This window comes from Penicillium atrosanguineum (genome assembly GCF_028827265.1).
Source record: "Penicillium atrosanguineum strain IBT 20685 chromosome Unknown utg000001l_segment0_segment0, whole genome shotgun sequence".
In the NCBI taxonomy this organism is placed as follows: domain Eukaryota; kingdom Fungi; phylum Ascomycota; class Eurotiomycetes; order Eurotiales; family Aspergillaceae; genus Penicillium; species Penicillium atrosanguineum.
The window spans coordinates 866,420-884,634 of record NW_026623133.1 but is presented as its reverse complement, the minus strand read 5'-3'; the positions used below and the strand labels follow the sequence as shown (position 1 = coordinate 884,634).

The 18,215-nt window shown below is 50.1% G+C and overlaps 8 protein-coding genes across 8 annotated transcripts; 4 read left to right on the top strand and 4 right to left on the bottom strand.

The window, feature by feature from the left end:
• Positions 1-1,048: 1,048 nt before the first annotated feature.
• On the top strand, positions 1,049-2,647 carry N7443_000331 (transcription factor domain-containing protein; the record flags this gene model as incomplete). The annotated part of the gene is made up of 1 exon (XM_056880387.1): positions 1,049-2,647. One exon carries the CDS (start codon positions 1,049-1,051, stop codon positions 2,645-2,647), a length of 1,599 nt encoding a protein of 532 aa, XP_056745625.1.
• A 437-nt stretch (positions 2,648-3,084) lies between these two features.
• Positions 3,085-3,798, bottom strand: N7443_000330 (uncharacterized protein; the record flags this gene model as incomplete). Its single annotated transcript, XM_056880386.1, has 2 exons — positions 3,085-3,543; positions 3,565-3,798. The coding sequence occupies 2 exons, from the start codon at positions 3,796-3,798 to the stop codon at positions 3,085-3,087; spliced, it is 693 nt and encodes a 230-aa protein (XP_056745624.1).
• Positions 3,799-7,721: 3,923 nt separating this feature from the next.
• On the top strand, positions 7,722-8,186 carry N7443_000329 (ATP synthase subunit C family protein; the record flags this gene model as incomplete). The annotated part of the gene is made up of 1 exon (XM_056880385.1): positions 7,722-8,186. One exon carries the CDS (start codon positions 7,722-7,724, stop codon positions 8,184-8,186), a length of 465 nt encoding a protein of 154 aa, XP_056745623.1.
• Positions 8,187-9,869: 1,683 nt separating this feature from the next.
• On the bottom strand, positions 9,870-10,631 carry N7443_000328 (uncharacterized protein; the record flags this gene model as incomplete). The annotated part of the gene is made up of 1 exon (XM_056880384.1): positions 9,870-10,631. One exon carries the CDS (start codon positions 10,629-10,631, stop codon positions 9,870-9,872), a length of 762 nt encoding a protein of 253 aa, XP_056745622.1.
• Positions 10,632-12,254: 1,623 nt separating this feature from the next.
• On the top strand, positions 12,255-13,422 carry N7443_000327 (uncharacterized protein; the record flags this gene model as incomplete). The annotated part of the gene is made up of 3 exons (XM_056880383.1): positions 12,255-12,496; positions 12,549-12,981; positions 13,039-13,422. 3 exons carry the CDS (start codon positions 12,255-12,257, stop codon positions 13,420-13,422), a joined length of 1,059 nt encoding a protein of 352 aa, XP_056745621.1.
• A 437-nt stretch (positions 13,423-13,859) lies between these two features.
• N7443_000326 (cysteine-rich PDZ-binding protein) lies at positions 13,860-14,368 on the top strand (the record flags this gene model as incomplete). Its single annotated transcript, XM_056880382.1, has 3 exons — positions 13,860-14,030; positions 14,101-14,224; positions 14,283-14,368. The coding sequence occupies 3 exons, from the start codon at positions 13,860-13,862 to the stop codon at positions 14,366-14,368; spliced, it is 381 nt and encodes a 126-aa protein (XP_056745620.1).
• A 318-nt stretch (positions 14,369-14,686) lies between these two features.
• On the bottom strand, positions 14,687-15,815 carry N7443_000325 (mitochondrial 54S ribosomal protein mL46; the record flags this gene model as incomplete). Its single annotated transcript, XM_056880381.1, has 3 exons — positions 14,687-14,989; positions 15,054-15,718; positions 15,770-15,815. 3 exons carry the CDS (start codon positions 15,813-15,815, stop codon positions 14,687-14,689), a joined length of 1,014 nt encoding a protein of 337 aa, XP_056745619.1.
• A 381-nt stretch (positions 15,816-16,196) lies between these two features.
• Positions 16,197-18,015, bottom strand: N7443_000324 (CAF1 family ribonuclease; the record flags this gene model as incomplete). The annotated part of the gene is made up of 5 exons (XM_056880380.1): positions 16,197-16,690; positions 16,751-17,575; positions 17,630-17,722; positions 17,782-17,818; positions 17,884-18,015. The coding sequence occupies 5 exons, from the start codon at positions 18,013-18,015 to the stop codon at positions 16,197-16,199; spliced, it is 1,581 nt and encodes a 526-aa protein (XP_056745618.1).
• Positions 18,016-18,215: the final 200 nt, after the last annotated feature.

The following is an 18,215-nucleotide window of genomic DNA, read 5'->3' as shown; positions in this document are numbered from 1 at the left end:
AGGATGAAAGCAAATTCCTCTTTCAAATTTTCATGCCTCAGGACGGTGACATGAGAGATCAGCGGTCGCCGCTACATCAGTACATAGACCTGACCCATCATAACTTCTTGCAGAAGAGAAATATTCAAGCTTCTGAATATAGTATCTTTGCAGAACTTGATAAATAGAAGGACAGCCTTCAGTAAACATGGCCATTGTCCATATAACGCGTGCAATGTCATCGGGGGAGACCGGACCCACCCGCGGGTATTTCAAAAGGCCGCACCTTCCCCCGCATATCCATCTTCCATCTTTTACGCCGTCATGGAAAAACGTCCGCCGCACAGCAGAGCTGTGATCGATCATGAGTTCCAGCGTGCATACAAGGCGTGCACACCATGCGCTCGACGAAAGGTGAAATGCCTGCCGGGAGACGGCGACAAATGCATCCGATGCAACAGACAGCAGCTCAACTGCGTTTTCAGCTCCAAGAAACCGTGGTCTCGACCTTCAAAGAATGGCGTGGAGTCACAGCCCCTTAGAAGATCGCGGATATTGAGAAACAGTATACCGAGGTTAGATAGAAGTTCATTGGGCCAAAGTATCATCTAATGACGGAATTAGTAGTTCACAGTCGGCTTCCCTTGCCCAACCCGAGACTCAGGATGAGGGTTTACCTGCATCTATGTTACAGAGAGTGGTATCCAATAACAAAGATGCTATGAGTATCCTCTTCGAAGCAGCTCTTTGCGAAGAACCACGAGATGCACCGGCCAGACGAGAACCATATAACACGCAGATATCGCAGACCCCGAATGAAATGGACACCGTCCAAATTTGGAATGCTCATCGTTTCGTCAAAATGGGCTGGTTTACAGCTAAAGAAGCTATGAGTCTTGTGGATCTGTAAATCGGCGCCCCTTTCGATCGCACTGCGGTGCGGCGCCATAACGGCTCATACTAACCTTGCCCCGGTAGTTTTTTTGCAAACCTAAACCCGCTTTCTCCCATCTTGACTGACTTCTATGCTTGCCATAAGAACCACTTCTATCTTGTCACTCAAGAACCAATGTTAAGTTGTGTAATCCTAATGATCTCCTCGCGATACCATACACTAGCAGGAGTCGGCAGCTCTTCTCGAGCCTTCTTCATCCATCAGCGCCTGTGGCAACATTGTCAACATTTACTTCTACGCTTGAGTCTTGGTCAGGAGAAGATATCAAAAGCCAAGACACGGAATATTGGGAGCATTGAGGCATTGATATTGCTTTCCGAGTGGCACCCGCGAGCACTGCAATACCCCCCGGAGGCGGATGGTTGGGATTCCGATTTCCTCATGTCACATCTCGATGCCCGAGACCCACCTTTGCCGACTGAGGAGACACCTGTGTCCGACAGATGGAGAGAGGATGTCGTGGAGCCGACAAAGCGGTTTGAGCGCATGTCTTGGATGGTTCTCAGCTCCGCTTTAGCTCTCGCTCACGAACTAGGCGCGTTTGGCCCCACCAAACGACTACCGAAACCAGACGATCTTGTTCGGATAGACGCAGCAATATATTTGGAACATCTTGAGCTGCGCCGCCAACGTCTCCCAAGCTTGTTGTTCGTCTACATTAATGTCTTGTCCACTCGCATCGGGTGCACATCGCCCATTTCACCCGAGGTAGAGGTCTCGCCTCCTGACTCGACAATACTAGGTCCAATTGATCACATATGGTTATCCTTCATGAATTCGTGGATTAAACTCACGAGATTGACTTGTTCAACTATGGCTGAGCTCTCTCCTCTGGTGAATACGACGTCGGGGACCAGATCACCGGGGAGTTTTGTTTCTATTCTCGAAGGAAAACAAATGCTACTTTCTGATTGGCATCGCCAGAATCTCAGTACTAATTTCATGGAGTCCCCTTTTATGGAAATTCTTTTCATAGAATATCAGCACCTCCGTATACTGATCAACTCGGTTGGCATGCAGAAAATTGTGCAAAAGGTTCTAGAGCAAAACAGTTTGCAAAGCGGGTCTACAATTGATTACCCCTTCATCGAAAAGGCACGGCAGACAAACATGACTGTCCGAGAGTATGGCTTCATTGAAGAGGTGATCGATGGCTGCTGTCAGACTCTGGGAAAGGTGGCCGCGCTGGGAACAGCGGGCTCCCTACATTACTCACCCATGAGACTCCTGTTTCGCACAATTAGCTCTTCTATATTCTTGATGAAAGCTCTGGCATTGGGGGTTCGCAACAGCAAGCTGCAAGAAGCTTTGCAGATACTCGACCGGGCTATTTGCGCTCTCCAGGACGATAACCAAGACGATGTCCATTTGAAGGCCCAATACGCTATCTTGCTGAAGATACAGGCCTCAAAGCTCCGGAGAAGCCTTGTTTCCTCACATCAAACGGGCTCTCTCCAGAAAACACAGTCGAGTGATCCTGGAAGGGCTTTGCAGCTGCCCGAAACAGCGCCACCACACGCGCAGCCTATTCATCAACAAGGCACGGAGAACGAAATAAGCTTAGATAACTTCTCTAATTTTGATTTCAACGACTGGCTATCATTACCTTTTGATCCGTCTATGGCACCTTTTGGCCCATATGAGGGAGACTTTGGGGTTCGTATGGATGGTGTTGATTTGGATCTTGACTTCCTATGGCAATTACCTGCATGATGTGAAAAGTCACATCAAAGCACTGCATTATATCAACCATCCTCACAATTGAAAGCAATAAAATGGCCAATATGCGCGTTTTTTCTACTTCTAAACGACGATAGTGCAAGCAAAGGCGACCCAGTCATCCCATTTTTAGATCAAAATTGTCGCTCGTTCCCGTTAGGTGACGAATTCCGACTCCGGTCCGGCGATACCTGCTGAGCAATTGTGGAGTCCATGGGGCCTCTGGCATGGTAAATCGGAGCATCCCGATCCTGGTACAACCGGAACGGGGACTGGTTTACCGCACGAGACCCTGGTGGCTGAATAGAGCGAGACCGCGCGGAGTCTCGCACATCGTCGACGGAGAAGCGTCTGTGATCGTTCCTGATGATATTGGTTGGGACAGGGCTTTTATAGATTCCTTGGGCCATCTCCTGTTGCATGAGTTTCATCTACATTGCCATGAAGTCACGGAAGATTGTCTTATTGATATCTTTGGGTGGGGACTTGGGCGTGGTCATGCTTTCGGCATCACTGACAGAGTGGGGACACTGGATGGTGAAATCTTCGCCTCGATGTTTGAGCTTATTGTTTTCGTCGCTGTGGACCTTCAGTGCTTCAAAAAGCTGACCGTTTGGCTTCTTGAGCTCCAGCAGTTCTTCGGCGTGCAGCGCCAGTTTGGCGTTGAAGTGCCGTTCGAGTTGGGCAATCTCATCCGTGTGGGCTGAACACTTGAGAATGGCTTTGCTGCTCTGTTCCTGAAGCTCAAATATCCGATCGGCTTGTAGCATTAGCTGAGTATTGCTTTGGTCGCCCTGTTCATTGAGTTTCGAGAGCCATTCATATTGACTCCTCTGAGTCGCAGAAAGCTGCCAGGCGAGCGACTTGAAGCCGTTGATATTCTCGTTATGCTATTCAATATTCTTATCGACGTGTGCCTGGTGGTGGATCAATTTGGCGTTGACTTCATCGTAGCGGCCTTCGAGCTTCCGAATCTTCCTGGCATGCGTCTCGATCTCGATGCCAAGCTCCTCGTTCTTCTCCACAAGCTTCGTGATTACTTGTCCCTGCTTTGTGAACATGTCATAGGTCCAGTCGCTCTCGCTTTTGACCTTTGTCATGACTTCTTTCTGGACACTTCTTTCGATGTGCTCTTTTCTCCCCATGGTTCGGTTATTAATAAATTCGGGAACGGACTGGGTCTTTGTCATCATTCTCTCCCATGCATTTATCGAAACTATCCGAATTCCATCCATGGCATCGGTTTCTGGTTCGAATCGTCACTTTAGAGGCTGCCTGCTTTAGAGGATTCGAGAGCTGCCTCTGGGGCATCTAGAAACCCAGGAATCAGCGGCGGTACAATACTTCTCGTGAAATTTAGTCACCCGACTCACTGATAGCACTCACTGTGCTGATTGAGTTGATTTTCTTGTTCGATTCCTGTCGATGAGTTAGGTTTGAGGCTTGCTGCTTCTGAAAGTTGGAGCCAGCCCAGGAGGGCGACTTTAGGACTGGTCACTTGGTTCGGAAGCCATGGTTTCGTATCAGCTTTTGGTAAATGTGAACAGATCGCTGATTTGATTTGATTTTTCTCTCCCTCTTGACAAACTAGTAAAACTAGTACGCTTGATGTCAAAAGTGCGGTGTTGTCTTCCTCGTAGGATGTTGTGAAGGGAGACAGGGTGAAAGGGAAGCCGCTCAGGATTGAATGAAACCAGTCGAGTCAACGCGTCTAAAAGCCAGATGCTTGAGATGGATGAATGTGTGAAAATTCAGCGGGTTTCCAAAGTGGGGGTGAGGCCCTCTATAGATTCAAAGACATTTACCAATATCATCCACATTACGCTTCAGAGATCGGCTATCTCTACACTCACCAAAACATCACTGAGCTCGATACCATACGCACCGATGCTCTGAATCGGTGCTGCACCAACGGTCCCCGGTATCAGTGAGAGTATCTCCACGCTACCGAGATCATGGTTGATGCAGTATTCCACCAGCGAAGACCACTCAACCCCGCCGACTCGCAGCACTGTGCGAGTACCATCTTAAGATACGACCTCAACGCCCTGAATCTCATTCTTCAAAATAATGTCATTGTACTGCTCTTCGGGTAGCAGGATATTACTCCCGCCGCCAATAATCAAATGACGGTTCTCCCTGCGAGGAGATCATTAGGATTACACAACTTAACATAGGTTCTTGAGCGACAAGATAGAAGTAGTTCTTATGGCAAGCATAGTGGGAAATTCAATTGCAATTCACAAGACGATCCATCCTAGAGCTGTGAATATCGAGATCGGTCCATACCCTGCTTTCACAACAGACCTGCAATCCCAGATCATGACGCTGCTTTCCCTTGCTTGAGGGATGATGTGGAAAGTATTAGGAAGTGATGGCAATAAGCTGACGTAGCTGACAGCGCTCCCCAGTCTTTGATGGCCAAAAAATTTGGCACTGTGAGAGCGTCTTTCTTTTGATATGACCAATGAGAACTGCTAGATGAGCATGTGCTAGATTTTGCTTTTCATCTTCTGATTAGACAGGTCGTGGTTCACCGGGGCAGCCCGATGGGGAGATCTCGCTATGAGTTATCAACTGCACCAGGCCAGCCCAACATTAGATCGATTTCCGCACAATTGAAAATGTCACATACACCTACAAAGCTTGGCTGCGTGGGTCCATCAATCAAAATGTGGCCATACTCCGTTCTAGATTATTGTGAAATAATGATCGCACAAATATAAAAATAATCAAAGCACGCTATGCCGGGTGTAGCAAGGAGTGGATCTCAAGGAAGCTGGGGAAAGCTCATCGAGAATGTGTGTGGCACCGATACTAGTGTTGTACCTGGAGAGCCCCCGTTGTGGCTTTCGACGTAGGGCAAACAGATGTTGGCCCCAGGCAGCCTATGGGTCCGGACCTCCTGAATCGAGAATCGTGAATCAAAGGGAGCTTTGGCTTTGGCTTTGGCTTTCGGCTTCGGCTTCAGATTCAAGCATGTACATCTAGGTATGTCCATCCCTATCTCGACGATACTCAGATCTACAGCCGCTATGCCCAGCATGCCAGATCGTGGCTTCTCGTGGGAGCTTAAACCCTCGAGAGCCGTTACCCTTGGGAACCAGCTCAACAGCTCAGACCAACAATACAAACAACCCCAGCAGAGCTTGGGTTCGAAATTACCCTGAATCGACATGTTTCTGCCGCGACGCGTCTCTTGAAATTCAGCTGTGTCGGTACCTGTTAACAGAGCTGATACCACCCCCCCTGTATTGAAGGGCTCCACTGCCCCATCAAGTGGATTAGATTCATCACCTGGACGAGACTGGGACAGGGGATTCCGGCTACAGGTCTCCGTAGTCCCGTATAACCCGTCGTTAGAGACAGACATTTGTTGCTATGCAACAGCTACAGATGTTACGCCCCCTGCATGGATGTATTTTCCGCGCATATCAAAGAGATGATCCCTCAATTGGCTAGATAGGAAAGAAGTAGCCAGCTGTCCTCTTCTCGCCAAGTAATTCCAGCATGACCTCACGGCGGGTCTCTGGTCGATGATGCCTTGATGAGTCGGATCGATGGATACCGTATTGTAATTTTACCCGTACCCTAAAACACCCGACACGCGGCCCCTGGATCTTCCTCTCGTCCCCTGGGGCACTTCCACCACTTCCATCACCATTAAAGTAGCCGGATGTCCCTAGCAAGCTGCCATTCAAATTAAAGCTATTTTTTTTTATTTCATTGTTATTTTCAACATATAATGTAGTTGGGAGTAGGATACCGCAAGGGTGTTAACGGTGCCGGCAATCCCGATAGAGCTTGTGTGGGTCCGCCAAGATCCGACTGCAGCAGTTCGAATTATCCCGGAATGAGCCTCTTCAGCCTCCGGATCCCTGTGCGACGTTTTATAAGCCCTCGCATGGGAGCATAGGGGTGCTCCGATGCATGTCAAAGGTATCGGGCTGCATCTATGAAAAGAGCCCTTTATGATAGGCGTGTCAGTCTGTCAGCGGTTCCTTGGCCGGGGGGTCCCGGATAGGTAATATTGTGATCCGGTTCTGGCGGACCCGGAATCCTTAGGGTGGAGGCCGATGGGGGTGGACTGGAATTTAGGAGTCCATATCCATATTAATTTTTCCCTGAAATTTTCGCGCTCCTGCGGAAAACCTATAAAAGCATGCCTCGGGCCCGTGGCTGCACCAGCGTGCGATGGCTGGGAAAACTGACGAGCCGAGCAAGCAAGTAGTCCGAAGAGGGCAAGATCCGGTCTGTCCAAATTACGTGTTCCCAATTAGACCACTCGGTGAAGTTGATTTCCGAGGAAAGGGAGGGTAGGAATATCCACCTGACCCTCCTTTCAACCGACCAAGTGGCTCCCGGGGATGTTGGTTGCCCAGTGAATCCGTATTTAGTGGACCTGGAATCCGAGTCGGCCCGGTTTTGGCGACGCCGGGAAGAAATCTGGAAACCTAGCGTCTGTTTTAGGGTGCCGATACCATTATGATTGGTGTAACAGATGTGGGTCTGTGGATCTGGGACCCACTCGATTAGAACATGATGATCCACTGCAGGGAAGGGTGAGAAAAAAAAATTTGGGAAGCTTACTCTGAGCTCGTTTGCTCATTCCCATTCCCCCTTCCCTTCCCACCCCCTAACTGTGAAAATAAGGGTCACTCTCGATCTAATCACAAACAATTGAAACATTGATGCAGGGGAAACCAACTAGATGAAATTTATTTGCTTCTGGGGAACGAATATCAGGTGGATCCGAACATACACGTAGACCCGAACGAACCCGAATCCAGCCTGCGATACCTGTAAGAAATGAAAGATTGTTGAAATACAAGGTAAGCATTCCATGTAAAGGTGATTTGCGAGTGAAATACTCCGGCGTCCGCACAGAGTAGGGCTTTTTTCACACGCGCACTAGCCTCGACCGGGAGGCGGACGGGCGAAAATTGTGCCGTAGAGTATTTATGTCCTGGGACGACCTTCTTCCGTAGTTTCCCAGCTTTTTCTCCCTGAAAAGTTCCTATCCATCCCATAACCAACCCTCCCTCCAAACTCCTCTCCAACCATCACAATGGCCTCCCGTGTCTTCACTCAGCGCCTGGCTTCCACCATGGCCCAGACCTCCAAGGTCGCTCGCCCTGCCGCCCGCTTCCAGCTCAACGCTGCCACCAAGCGCACCTTCACCCAGAAGGCCCCCGCCGCTACCTTCGGTGCCCCCAAGCGCGTCGCCGCTCCCACCGTCCTCCAGGCCAACGCCCGCCAGGCCTTCCAGTCCGCTGCCCGCCGCCAGTACTCCTCCGAGGTCGCCACCGCCATGGTTGAGGTCTCCAAGAACCTGGGTATGGGTTCCGCCGCCATCGGTCTCGGTGGTGCCGGTATCGGTATCGGTCTCGTCTTCGCCGCTCTCCTGATGTCCGTCTCCCGCAACCCTGCTCTCCGTGGCCAGCTCTTCTCCTACGCCATTCTGGGTTTCGCCTTCGTCGAGGCCATGGGTCTCTTCGATCTCATGGTTGCCATGATGTGCAAGTACGTCTAAGCGTTTGATCGAAGGGCTTTGAAGGAACAAATAGAAAAGATCTCCTTTTTTCTTTTGTCCGCCGGGGAGGGTATCTGGTCGTGATGTATTACCATGTACTACTTTTCAGCGTCATCTACAACTTTTCCTTTCTGTACATATAGAGTCTATATGGCCTACCTATCCCGACTTCCAAGAGCCAAACCAAAACTCTGTGTGTTGCGTCCTCCGGCTGTATCACCATTTCCTAATAGCTCTTCCTGCGTCTTCTGCCTCTTGAGCATTTCATCGTAGATTGGCCTCTTTCAGTAGAGATGGCATCCAGATCTCAGTTCTGGACTTGTCGCGATCAGTCCCTGAATTGGAGCTCCAAGCTCAATCATCACAAACAGTTCAGCTGAATCTGGGGAGTCGCCCTTGCTTCCAAGTTTGACGATTCCCGCCTCGGGGCTGCTACGTGTAATCTTCTCCCATCGACAACACTACAACCACCATCAATTGGCGGTCAATGCTTAGCCATTTGAATCCACTCATCACATTCGGTCGACTGAGCTAGCTTGGTCTATAATTTTCTAGCTATGGGAGCAGCCTTTGGAGCTTGACATCCCCGGCATCCCCAGCGCAGAGCCTGCACTAGCTCCGGGACCTCGGGTAGCGCGTTTCCGCATGGGCCGGCTGACTCAGCTGCATGACATCAAGGAGATGAATTCATTATCTGAGTATATAGATCTTAGATGATCTTAGTGAGGTTGCAGAATAACTGTCTGTGTAGCAATTCGCTGAGATGAGTTGTATTACTAGGTCCGTGGTTGGGGTGCGACGTGGCTGCGTGGTTGCAATAGCCGGTGTCGGCTACCTAGGAGGTTGCGGAAGAGTTTGATACCTAGACGCAAACAGTTAAGGTACAATACGATGCGATGTGTTATTGATACTCAATGACTCCTCCTAGTCAAAACTGAGGCTTGCTTTCTCTCTCGAGGTCTTTTAATGGATGGTTCTACTTATATGAGGTCCTAGGTTCATCCCTTGGACTTCTTGGCGATGGAGAGGTCCGGGTCCGTCTACATCTTTGTGCATGCATTTTATAGGTACAAGAAGAACATTTCATGACCCTGGACTTGAATGCAGCCATTGGCCTATATATAGTCATGTGCGTAGTTTTTCTATACGATAATAAGCGTCCCTGAGATGCTACAAAATAGGCTGCATGGGATAAGTATATATTGGACGAGCATCACGTTATCTGACACACATTGAAAAAATGACATACTGCTGACTTTATGCATGGAAAGGTGTCAGAAAGGTAGAATCATGCCTGTCAAGAAGAGTTGGTCTATTTTTAAATAGCTAATGACACTCAAGAGTTGCGTGTAAGGCTGCAGCCTCATTTTGTGCAAACTTTCAAGGGGCTACGGCTACGGCCACGGCAATCACGAAACCTCCAAACACAGCACATCACATCAGCCACACAAAGCAACTATCGAAGTTTATGAAACAGTTCAATCCACATTTAATTAAGTATAATCAAAGTCATTAAAGTCAACAGACAGGGAACAAGTAAAGATCCAGACACAAACAAATTCGACTCCGATCATGCCACAAGACTCGCTTGCTCAAATGCTGTAGGGAAATAGGTATCATGACATGGGAATAGGAAAGCCAAACAAAGCGAGCTAAAGGTGGAAGCAAAAAGGGGGCTGCACGTTAAAATATTTCCAGATCTTCAAACTCCACAACCAGCCCGTCCGCAGATCCAGCCGCCAACGAACTATCCAGGCTCAAGCCATTCATCGCGTCGAACATAGTCTGCCCGCGACCTAAGTTCATAGGCCGGCTCGCATACATCCCAACATGAACAAACTTATCTTCAACACCGTAAAAGAACCAATTGACTTCCCGCAGCTTCGTCCACGTAGAACCCACCGCCCCCGGGCTCCGAGCAAACGGCGAAGCAGAAGGAACTTGGTACCAAACCCAAAGCGCATGACCGATACGTTCGAGTTTGATGCGTAGAGACTGAACACAAGGTCCCTCGGCAGATTGAACAGGAGACACGCACCAGTCGGCGCCATCTGCCGTCGCGCTAGTTGAGGAGGCATTGACGGTGCCTGATGAAAACTCCATGCCAGCTTTGACCCATTTGCACGGTGGCCGGACGCCTGATCGGCGGTCTGTGGTGATTGCCGGGGCACCCGAGAAGGACTGCGGCGCTGCGCCGGCGTAGATGACGAGGCCGCCTTGGTCCCATTCCATTTCCCAGTCGGCGCTGACGGTGACTTCGGCTACAACGAATGGGTGTCGTAGGGAAGTGAATACGATTGGCGCGGTCGATGTGTCGCCGTTGGGGGGCTTACGCCATAGATCAGTGTTTGGACCCGCTGTTAGAGTGAAGTATTCCATGCACTGCGGAAGACTGAACTCTGGTGGTAGGTTCAAGGCTGTGAAGGAGGAGCCGTCTGGAGGCATGTTGAAGTAGATTTTTTTGGACTTCGAAGACGCCTGGCAACTCCTGGGCTTCTTATGCCTTATATAGAGAATTGATACCGATCGTGCTGACTGTCCAATGCTGAGTCAATCAATGCCTCTAGGTGGACTGCGCTTCACTGTAGAGTAATCCAACCGAGTCTGTGCGGATCGTCAGACGGGAAAGCCGGAGATACAGGGGACCACAGCATTCGTTCCCAGAGAATGAAAAGAATGAGGCGAAGAACCAAATCGACAGGAAATTCCGATTCTTGCGGGGCAAATGTTGGGATATGATGTCGACTGTGCGCGTTATGCGGATGAGCAGCCGCATGCGGGCATCAAAGGAACACGACAGAAAGAGAAAAACAAAAACAAGATGAAAATGAAAACCCCCGACACGGGGAATTTAATTTGTGGCTAGTCACTATTTATATTATATCTTCCCCCTGGAGCTCAGGGGAGGGCAAAAACAGGAGCCTAGCAAGACCAAAGCTCGAACCACCTGGGGACAACCGAACTACCGGGCTCCCCTCAAAGCAACTGGGAGCACTTCGGGTGGGCTCTGGACCTGAAGACCGCCAAAATCTCGACAGATGGTGCGGACCAGTTTGCAAGTGGCGGGTCATCATGCATCCTGGGGGATCCATCACGTCGTGGATCCTAGGGCAACGTGGGAACTGGGAATTGGAACAAAGGAACTAGAGCTGAAACAGATCTTTGTCGGTGGGTTCATTCTCTGTCCAGCCGTGCGACGGACGTGCGACGCAGTGGCGAGCACAATTATACTTCGGGGATCTGTAGACGATCGGTCGGGTGGGAAAACACGTTAACGGGAAGACTAGAGCTGAGTCGGCTCCAGGATCTTCCCTGATCGGGGCGTGATCGGTGTGGTCTGACAACTCTGGGGACATACGCTTCTCAGCTGCAGGTGGCGGTGATGCTAAGCCACAGCCTTTTGCCCTGCAATCGGCTGAATCTGGTCTATCGCAGGTGGAGTGACCGGAGGTGCCGTGAGTCTTAAAAGCGTTCGTCCCGCCATACTCCGACCTAAACTACCTTCCTAAGGATCCTTAGGGCAGGTGCAATGATTTGCGTGGCTAATTATAGCGTCTCCACCATCTTTACGATCTCGTATGCGCTGGCACAGGCGCCACTCGACTCGATCTTGACTCCAGCTGATGACACCACCTGAAGTCTCTGTATAACAAACAGTCGCTCCCAAATCACTCGTCATAAGATGATTCTAGATGAAAAGGATATCACGCGGGGCCTAAAAATAATTGTATCTCACAAACAGGAAAAAAGGGGCCAAAGCCACGAACTGCGCGCCAAGCTACCGGGCGTCTCACATGGCCTTAAACGAGGCTCCCGCCCAATAGTAACCTTAGTGAAGCGACATATACTGGCTAGCCTTCTCCTAAGGGTTCATGAGGCTCTGGGCATTACGCCCGGGGAAACGGGAGTTAAAACCAGCTCTGATGACTCGCCGCGCGTGGATTTCTCCTTTGCGCAAGTCTCCTGCTCTATTACACCCTGTGCAGTAACAGTAGCTAGAGAGGAATTCACAACTTCGTTTGAAACGTATTTTGGAATACTTTTTACATTGGTCGGCCTCGCTCCAACATGCCTTCGCACGGGCTTTTCGCTCGCTACAGCTACGGCTATAGTAACTCGAACCCGTGGAGCAGAGAGTACCGACTTTCATTAGACAGGCTTGATCAGCCTAAGTCTTTGTTTATTGCTGAATTCGCTTTCGATGTTCTGACTCTGGCTGCCCTCATCTGCGGTATCATCTGGGCATGTTTGATCCGCAACCACAGAGGTGTGCTGAAGGGCGTGCTCACTTCTCTTTTTACCTGGCTTATGTATGTGAATCGCCTTTTGCGTAGCGACACGTGCTAACAGAAAAAAATTCAGTGCCATGGTTCTAGATATTATTGAGGAGAGTCTCTTCCTGGCCGACGTTACAGTCACCCAGTACTATCTAATCGACTTGTTCCTCTATGACTTCTTCCTCCTGCTCAGCGAATGCATGCTCATTTTCGTCTTCTACAACGTCATCCACAAGCTACTCGGCCATCTCACGGACTCAGGCAGACCATACGCTGCTGCCGTTGTAATACACTGGATCGCTCTAGCTTTCGCGGTTGCGCTGGCTGTTGCTTCGTGGGCCTTATATGTCGGATACCTGGTGGCGTTCGTGCAGAGTTCAAGCGATTATCACCTTGGGACAATATATAACAAGGTGGAAAGTGCGCGAGCGATCTATTTCTGGTTAATTTCACTGGAGATCCTCGCGTGGTCCATCTTTGCGACTGTCAAGGCTGGATCCCATCGCTTTATCTCGAGAGTGAGTTCACATTCAACATTGCAAACTTGATGAATACGTGGTAATAATAGCATACAGATGCCCGCGGTCGCCCTCATAATTGGCAGCGTCTTCTGGTTCGCCCTAAACATGAAGTGGGCAGTCATCGCCATGCGCTACTGGCTTCCAGCCGACGGGCGTGCTCCTCAATATCTATCAACCGCCGTGTCTGTCTGCCAATTCTTCTTCTGTGGAGGTATCTACTTTGGCCTTCTCACCTGTTGCATGAACTGGAGCAAAGTCGGTGGCGAGGATGAGAAGCGCGTGCCTACGCAATATGCTGTGCCTGCCAGCTATCCGATGTACCCGGCATATACGACTTATCCCCAATTCCCGCAGTCCCCTCAGGAGTACCCTCCGCATATGCAGCAGCTTCAGGGTCAGCAATATTATCAACAGCCTCCGCACCGACCCCAGCAATAGAATTCACAGCAGTGAGGTAGTGGAGGCCTGAACAGTGACGAAATGGAGCTACGAGCTCCATTGTCAATACATATGCGAGGCAGCTTTGCGATTCAACTGCTCATGTGTTTTCGTTTGCGTTTCAATTACGCGACTATGATTTGTTTAAACCGATATCCCAGACCTAGTTTGGACGTTATTATTGTTCACGAAATACCCATATTGACAGGATAGGATACCCAAATTGAAATTTCCGATTCTACATTCCTTCTATTCTGTAGAGCGTAAAAGAGCATCAATATCGTAAGCTGCTAGCCTGTGACCGCCAGAAAATCAAGATCTGGTTGTTTCTCAGTCATTCCATCTACACTCCGCAAATGTCTTGGCAAAGCAGGCGGTGGCGGCAAAGCGATCACATCACCCGAACATCTATCAAACTCAGACTAGCATCCTCAACCATGGTGTGCGCCAAGTGCCAGAAAAAGCTCAAGTCCACTGAGCTCGCCACGCCGGGCGTCAAGCGCAAGAATGATATGTACTACGGCTCTCCGTCTACCACTTTAGGCGGTTCTTCGGCGGCTGGTGCGGCAAAGGGCAAATCCACCCTGGGAAACACGGGTATTGGCAAGGTATGTTGTTTTTGCTTGCTTATGTTGTCTTCTCTCTTTGTTTTTTGGGGCATGGCTGAGTCAAATGCAGAACAAACTTCTCAGCGCGAAGGCGAAGAATCCTTATGCGGCATATGCTTCGTCTTGTGAGACTTGTAAGACGAAGACTGAGGCCGGGAAGAAGTACTGCCAGAGATGTGCTTATCAGAGGAACGGTATATTTCTTCTCAAACATAATCGTTTCCGTGATATCTTTGCTAATGGTCTACCTAGCCTGCCCGATGTGTGGCAAGAGTATGTCTGGCAAATCAGCCAAGGACCAGCCCGTTGTGCAAGGCCAGAAGTTCAACATGAAATGAGTTACATTTTCTGCCCGGGTTGGGGGTGATTGGATTTGGTAGTATTTTCTCTCAGTGCTCTATCACGGCATGGCGTTCGGAGTCCCAGTCAGGGCTATGTAATTAGGATCTAATCTCGATGAATAAATTTGATTGACAGTACAGAAATAATCTAGTTATACATGGCATGCGCGGTAAGAGTATATGCAGTGCGTCGATGACGCGTCATACCAGGCAACAAATCGCCAGTTCCTGGTTCCTGGCTTCGAGCTCGCTGCTCTTTGTTCATACACCAACTTGATCCAAACTCCGGTATACACTCCTTATCGATCCAACCGCTTACCGATCGGCAAGCATGTTCTTGACGTAGCTGTAGTATTGCGGGAGCACATGCTTCGCGATCTCGTCCTTGGACAACCACTTGAAGTCCTTGAGGTTCTGGACGTTGGAAGACAAGTCGGCTTGGCCGGTCATCATGCGAGTTTTCATGAAGAAGGTCTTCTCGCCGTGAGTCTCGGCGCCGGTGGCCTGGTCGATGTGGGGCTTGCGGTTTTTGTAGACGTGGTGTCCGGCGGGGTGGTAGCCGACCATCCAGGTGTTCATGTTGACACCGGCGGATTCGGCGAGGGTGCGCTCGGCAGCCTATAATGAGTACTTAATTAGAAAGACTGCCTCCGGATGAGATTATGTGTGGGCGCATGCTCACCTCACGGATGGTCTCCTCGTCCACTACGGGAGAGCTGGGGAACTTCCAATATCCCTCCTTCGACTGGACAAGGAGATAGAGAGTTTGGGGGAGCAACCGGTTCAGACTCTTAAAGTCGCCCTTCTTGTCGGCCTCCGTCACTCGCGAGAATGGCCGCGGGATCTCTTCCTTCTTGCTGGTATCTTGGGAGGTGGCGTTGGCTGTGGACTCAGCATCGTCAACCAACTTCTCCACCTGGTACTCGGGGTCAGACTCTCTGGACCCCATGAGAAGTTCGTCATTCCATGCGTCGCTGGCGTACGCGTTGTAGTTGCCGATGTCGCGTGCCGGGGTCCGGCGCTCGGCGATCTTCTTCTTCCAGTCAACATCGGCGGGGGTTCCACGCTTGAAGTAAAAGTATTTGGTAAAAGGCAGCGCCAGACGCTCGTTCAGACGCTTTTGGTAGAAATGGTAGGCTTTCTCGAACGGTTCGAGGTCGCGGGTGATCTGGGGCGGACGTGAAAGGACAACACCGGCGTTGATGGTGTAGACGGGCTTCACGACGGGGAAAGTGGTATCGGGGGCAGCGGTCGTTGACTGCGTCGCAGCCGCAGCAGAAGCATAGTTGCGGCGGCCGATGGTTTCTTGACAGCTTCTGCACACGCCGGAGTCGAGCCTTGACGGGCCTGGATCAGGGGAGTTAGTGGGAATTCCAATTCATCATAGATGGTACATACGTAGCAAGGAGGCTACGCGCCGGGCGCCATTGGAACCTGACGACATCGTTATAGAGACAGTTGATGCTGTTTCGACACCCTTTGCAACTCCGAGAAAAGTTCCAGCAAAGTCACGTTGGCACTACACCGAAAGGGGACTAGCGTAGAGCGGGCCACATAAAAGCGCGATCTCCGCTCCAAAGATTTTCTCTTCTTTAGGCACCCATTTCCTTATCGTCAGCTGCGTCTAGTAATTCCCACGACCAGTCGATCATTTAGTGGTGTCTAGAGCGACTTCGCGGCTGATTCGCTAGCGGTACCTTCGTATTGTCCAAGGTGTACTGTTAGATAGATGCGGCGAACATTTCGGCACTTCATTGGTGCTATCTCTAGGTATCTAAGTAGTAATACAAATTCATTTGATCCTCTCAAGCAACTATAATGTCTGTCAGTTCATGTTTCCAGTCTCCCTAGCCACGCTAAGGTCTATGATCTCTTCGTACATGCCGAACATGCGCAGCTTGTTTCCGTAAACGCTCCAAAAATTTTCGGTCAGTGGAGGAACTAGCTCGCCATTGCGAACCTTCCCAGCGACTGTACCTTCAGTCTCGACCGGGAAATGAAGTGAATCCTCCAGAGAGAAAGAACAGCTTTTGACGTCGTCACCCTCTGCGAAGTCCATCAGGTCGATCGGGTTGCTTTGAGCTTGTTTGGAGCGAGCATTTACGAGGCTATTGAAAAACTCCTGGGCATCGTACAACTGATCATGAGCAACTTGGAGTTGCATGCACAGCAAAGAACCCATTGCGCCCCGAGGCACAGTTATCTCCTTGCGAAGACGAAGCTGAACAGAGAGCTTGAGAAACAAGATGGCTGTGAGCATGCTGTCGTAGCCTGCCTCGTGAAGGCTCTCATGCCACAAGTACTTCCCGTATGCATTGTCTAAGGCCGTATAAATTCCTTGTTAGCTACCCGCGAAGTGAAGAATTCTCTGTAACATACTAATGGTGGGAACAGTCAAACTGGCCATCATCTTGCAGGCCTCCGGTAGCGAAGAGCGGGCATTACTACAGCCCGAGTAGGAGGTGTATAGATATTTAGTATCAATCACGAGTGGAAACATCCGGTGGAAGAGAACCTGGAACTCTCCTATCGTGTCAGGCAACTTGCCGATGAAGTGGTGGTAGAAGAATATCAAATCGGTGAAGCAGTTGTGTCCAACGAGGACTGCCCGATTGTCCTTGAGATGTTGCTTGAGGGCAGAGGCGAGCTCTTCGAGGATGAAATCCGTGGGTTGGGTGAAGAGATCAGCAAACGAAGCGCTTGGGAGGGACGTGAGATCTCCTCCTATTAAAGCGTCAGCAACCCAGCGAAATCCAATGCCTTTCAGTATTATTTGCTCCGCCTGCTCCTTCTGTATCTGAAGCCTCCCACTGTTCGCGTCTGTCCCAGTCTCCTGGACTTGAACATATCCGTCGCACGCGCTGGCTTGCAGGTTGGGGTAATCGATGCCCACCATAGTCACCAAGAGGTTCCTTTGCTGATAGTTCAAATAGCCAGGGAGATTATACTTAGCGGTAAAAGGTGGCATTCTTAGAATTCTTGGGGATCGACCTCGGAATATCCAGGCGTCAATCACAGCGTGAGCTGCCCGGCGGAATTTCAGAGACTCGGGGACTCTACCTCTCGGTTCCCAGGTAAAAATGCGCTCGGAATTTAGATCAAACGTTTCCCGGGCCTCTTGCTCTTCACGGTGAGTAAGGTAGTGGACACCTTCCTTGCAGAGTGCATCGATGCCGAGACCATGTCCCAACAGATAATCGATCGCTACGGAAAAGATATGAATCATTATGATGGATACAGAGGGCGAGGAAGACATACATGCGCTTGAGACCGTCCATTCACGGTTGATCTTTAGGGCCTGGTCCACGATGGGGCTCAAGTTAATATTGAACGGCTTGATCTGGTAGACGCCTGCATATGCCAGTGGTCAGCTTGAGTCTAGAAACAAGGCTGCAGATACCATCACGTACCATTTTCGGTGTCCTTACTGCAGAATGTTAGACCGACCTGCAGAATATGGTACTTCTCAGCGGCGCGTTTGTTTTCCAGATACCGTTCTTGGAGAGACAGACTCCGTGGTCCCCTCTCGGGGAGGCCAGAGCGATCCCGGAGAACTCGAAGTCGATCGCGACGAAGAAGCTCTGGGTGAGCTCTTTCAGGAGCCAAGGAAGATAGGATTGGAAGTTATGCTGGCCAACGTCCATCTTCTTGATGGATGAGAGCAAATGAAATTGTATTTGTGAGAGAGGTGAAACCAAAGGATGGTGTAGGCGCGAGATATGAACTGGGCGTGGAGAACAAGAGTTAAATGAGCATGGAAGGCGAGATGAAACGTTTGAAGTGAGAGGAAATGCGGAAGGAAGAGATGCAGAAGTAAAAACGGCACTTGGGCGGTTCCATTTAA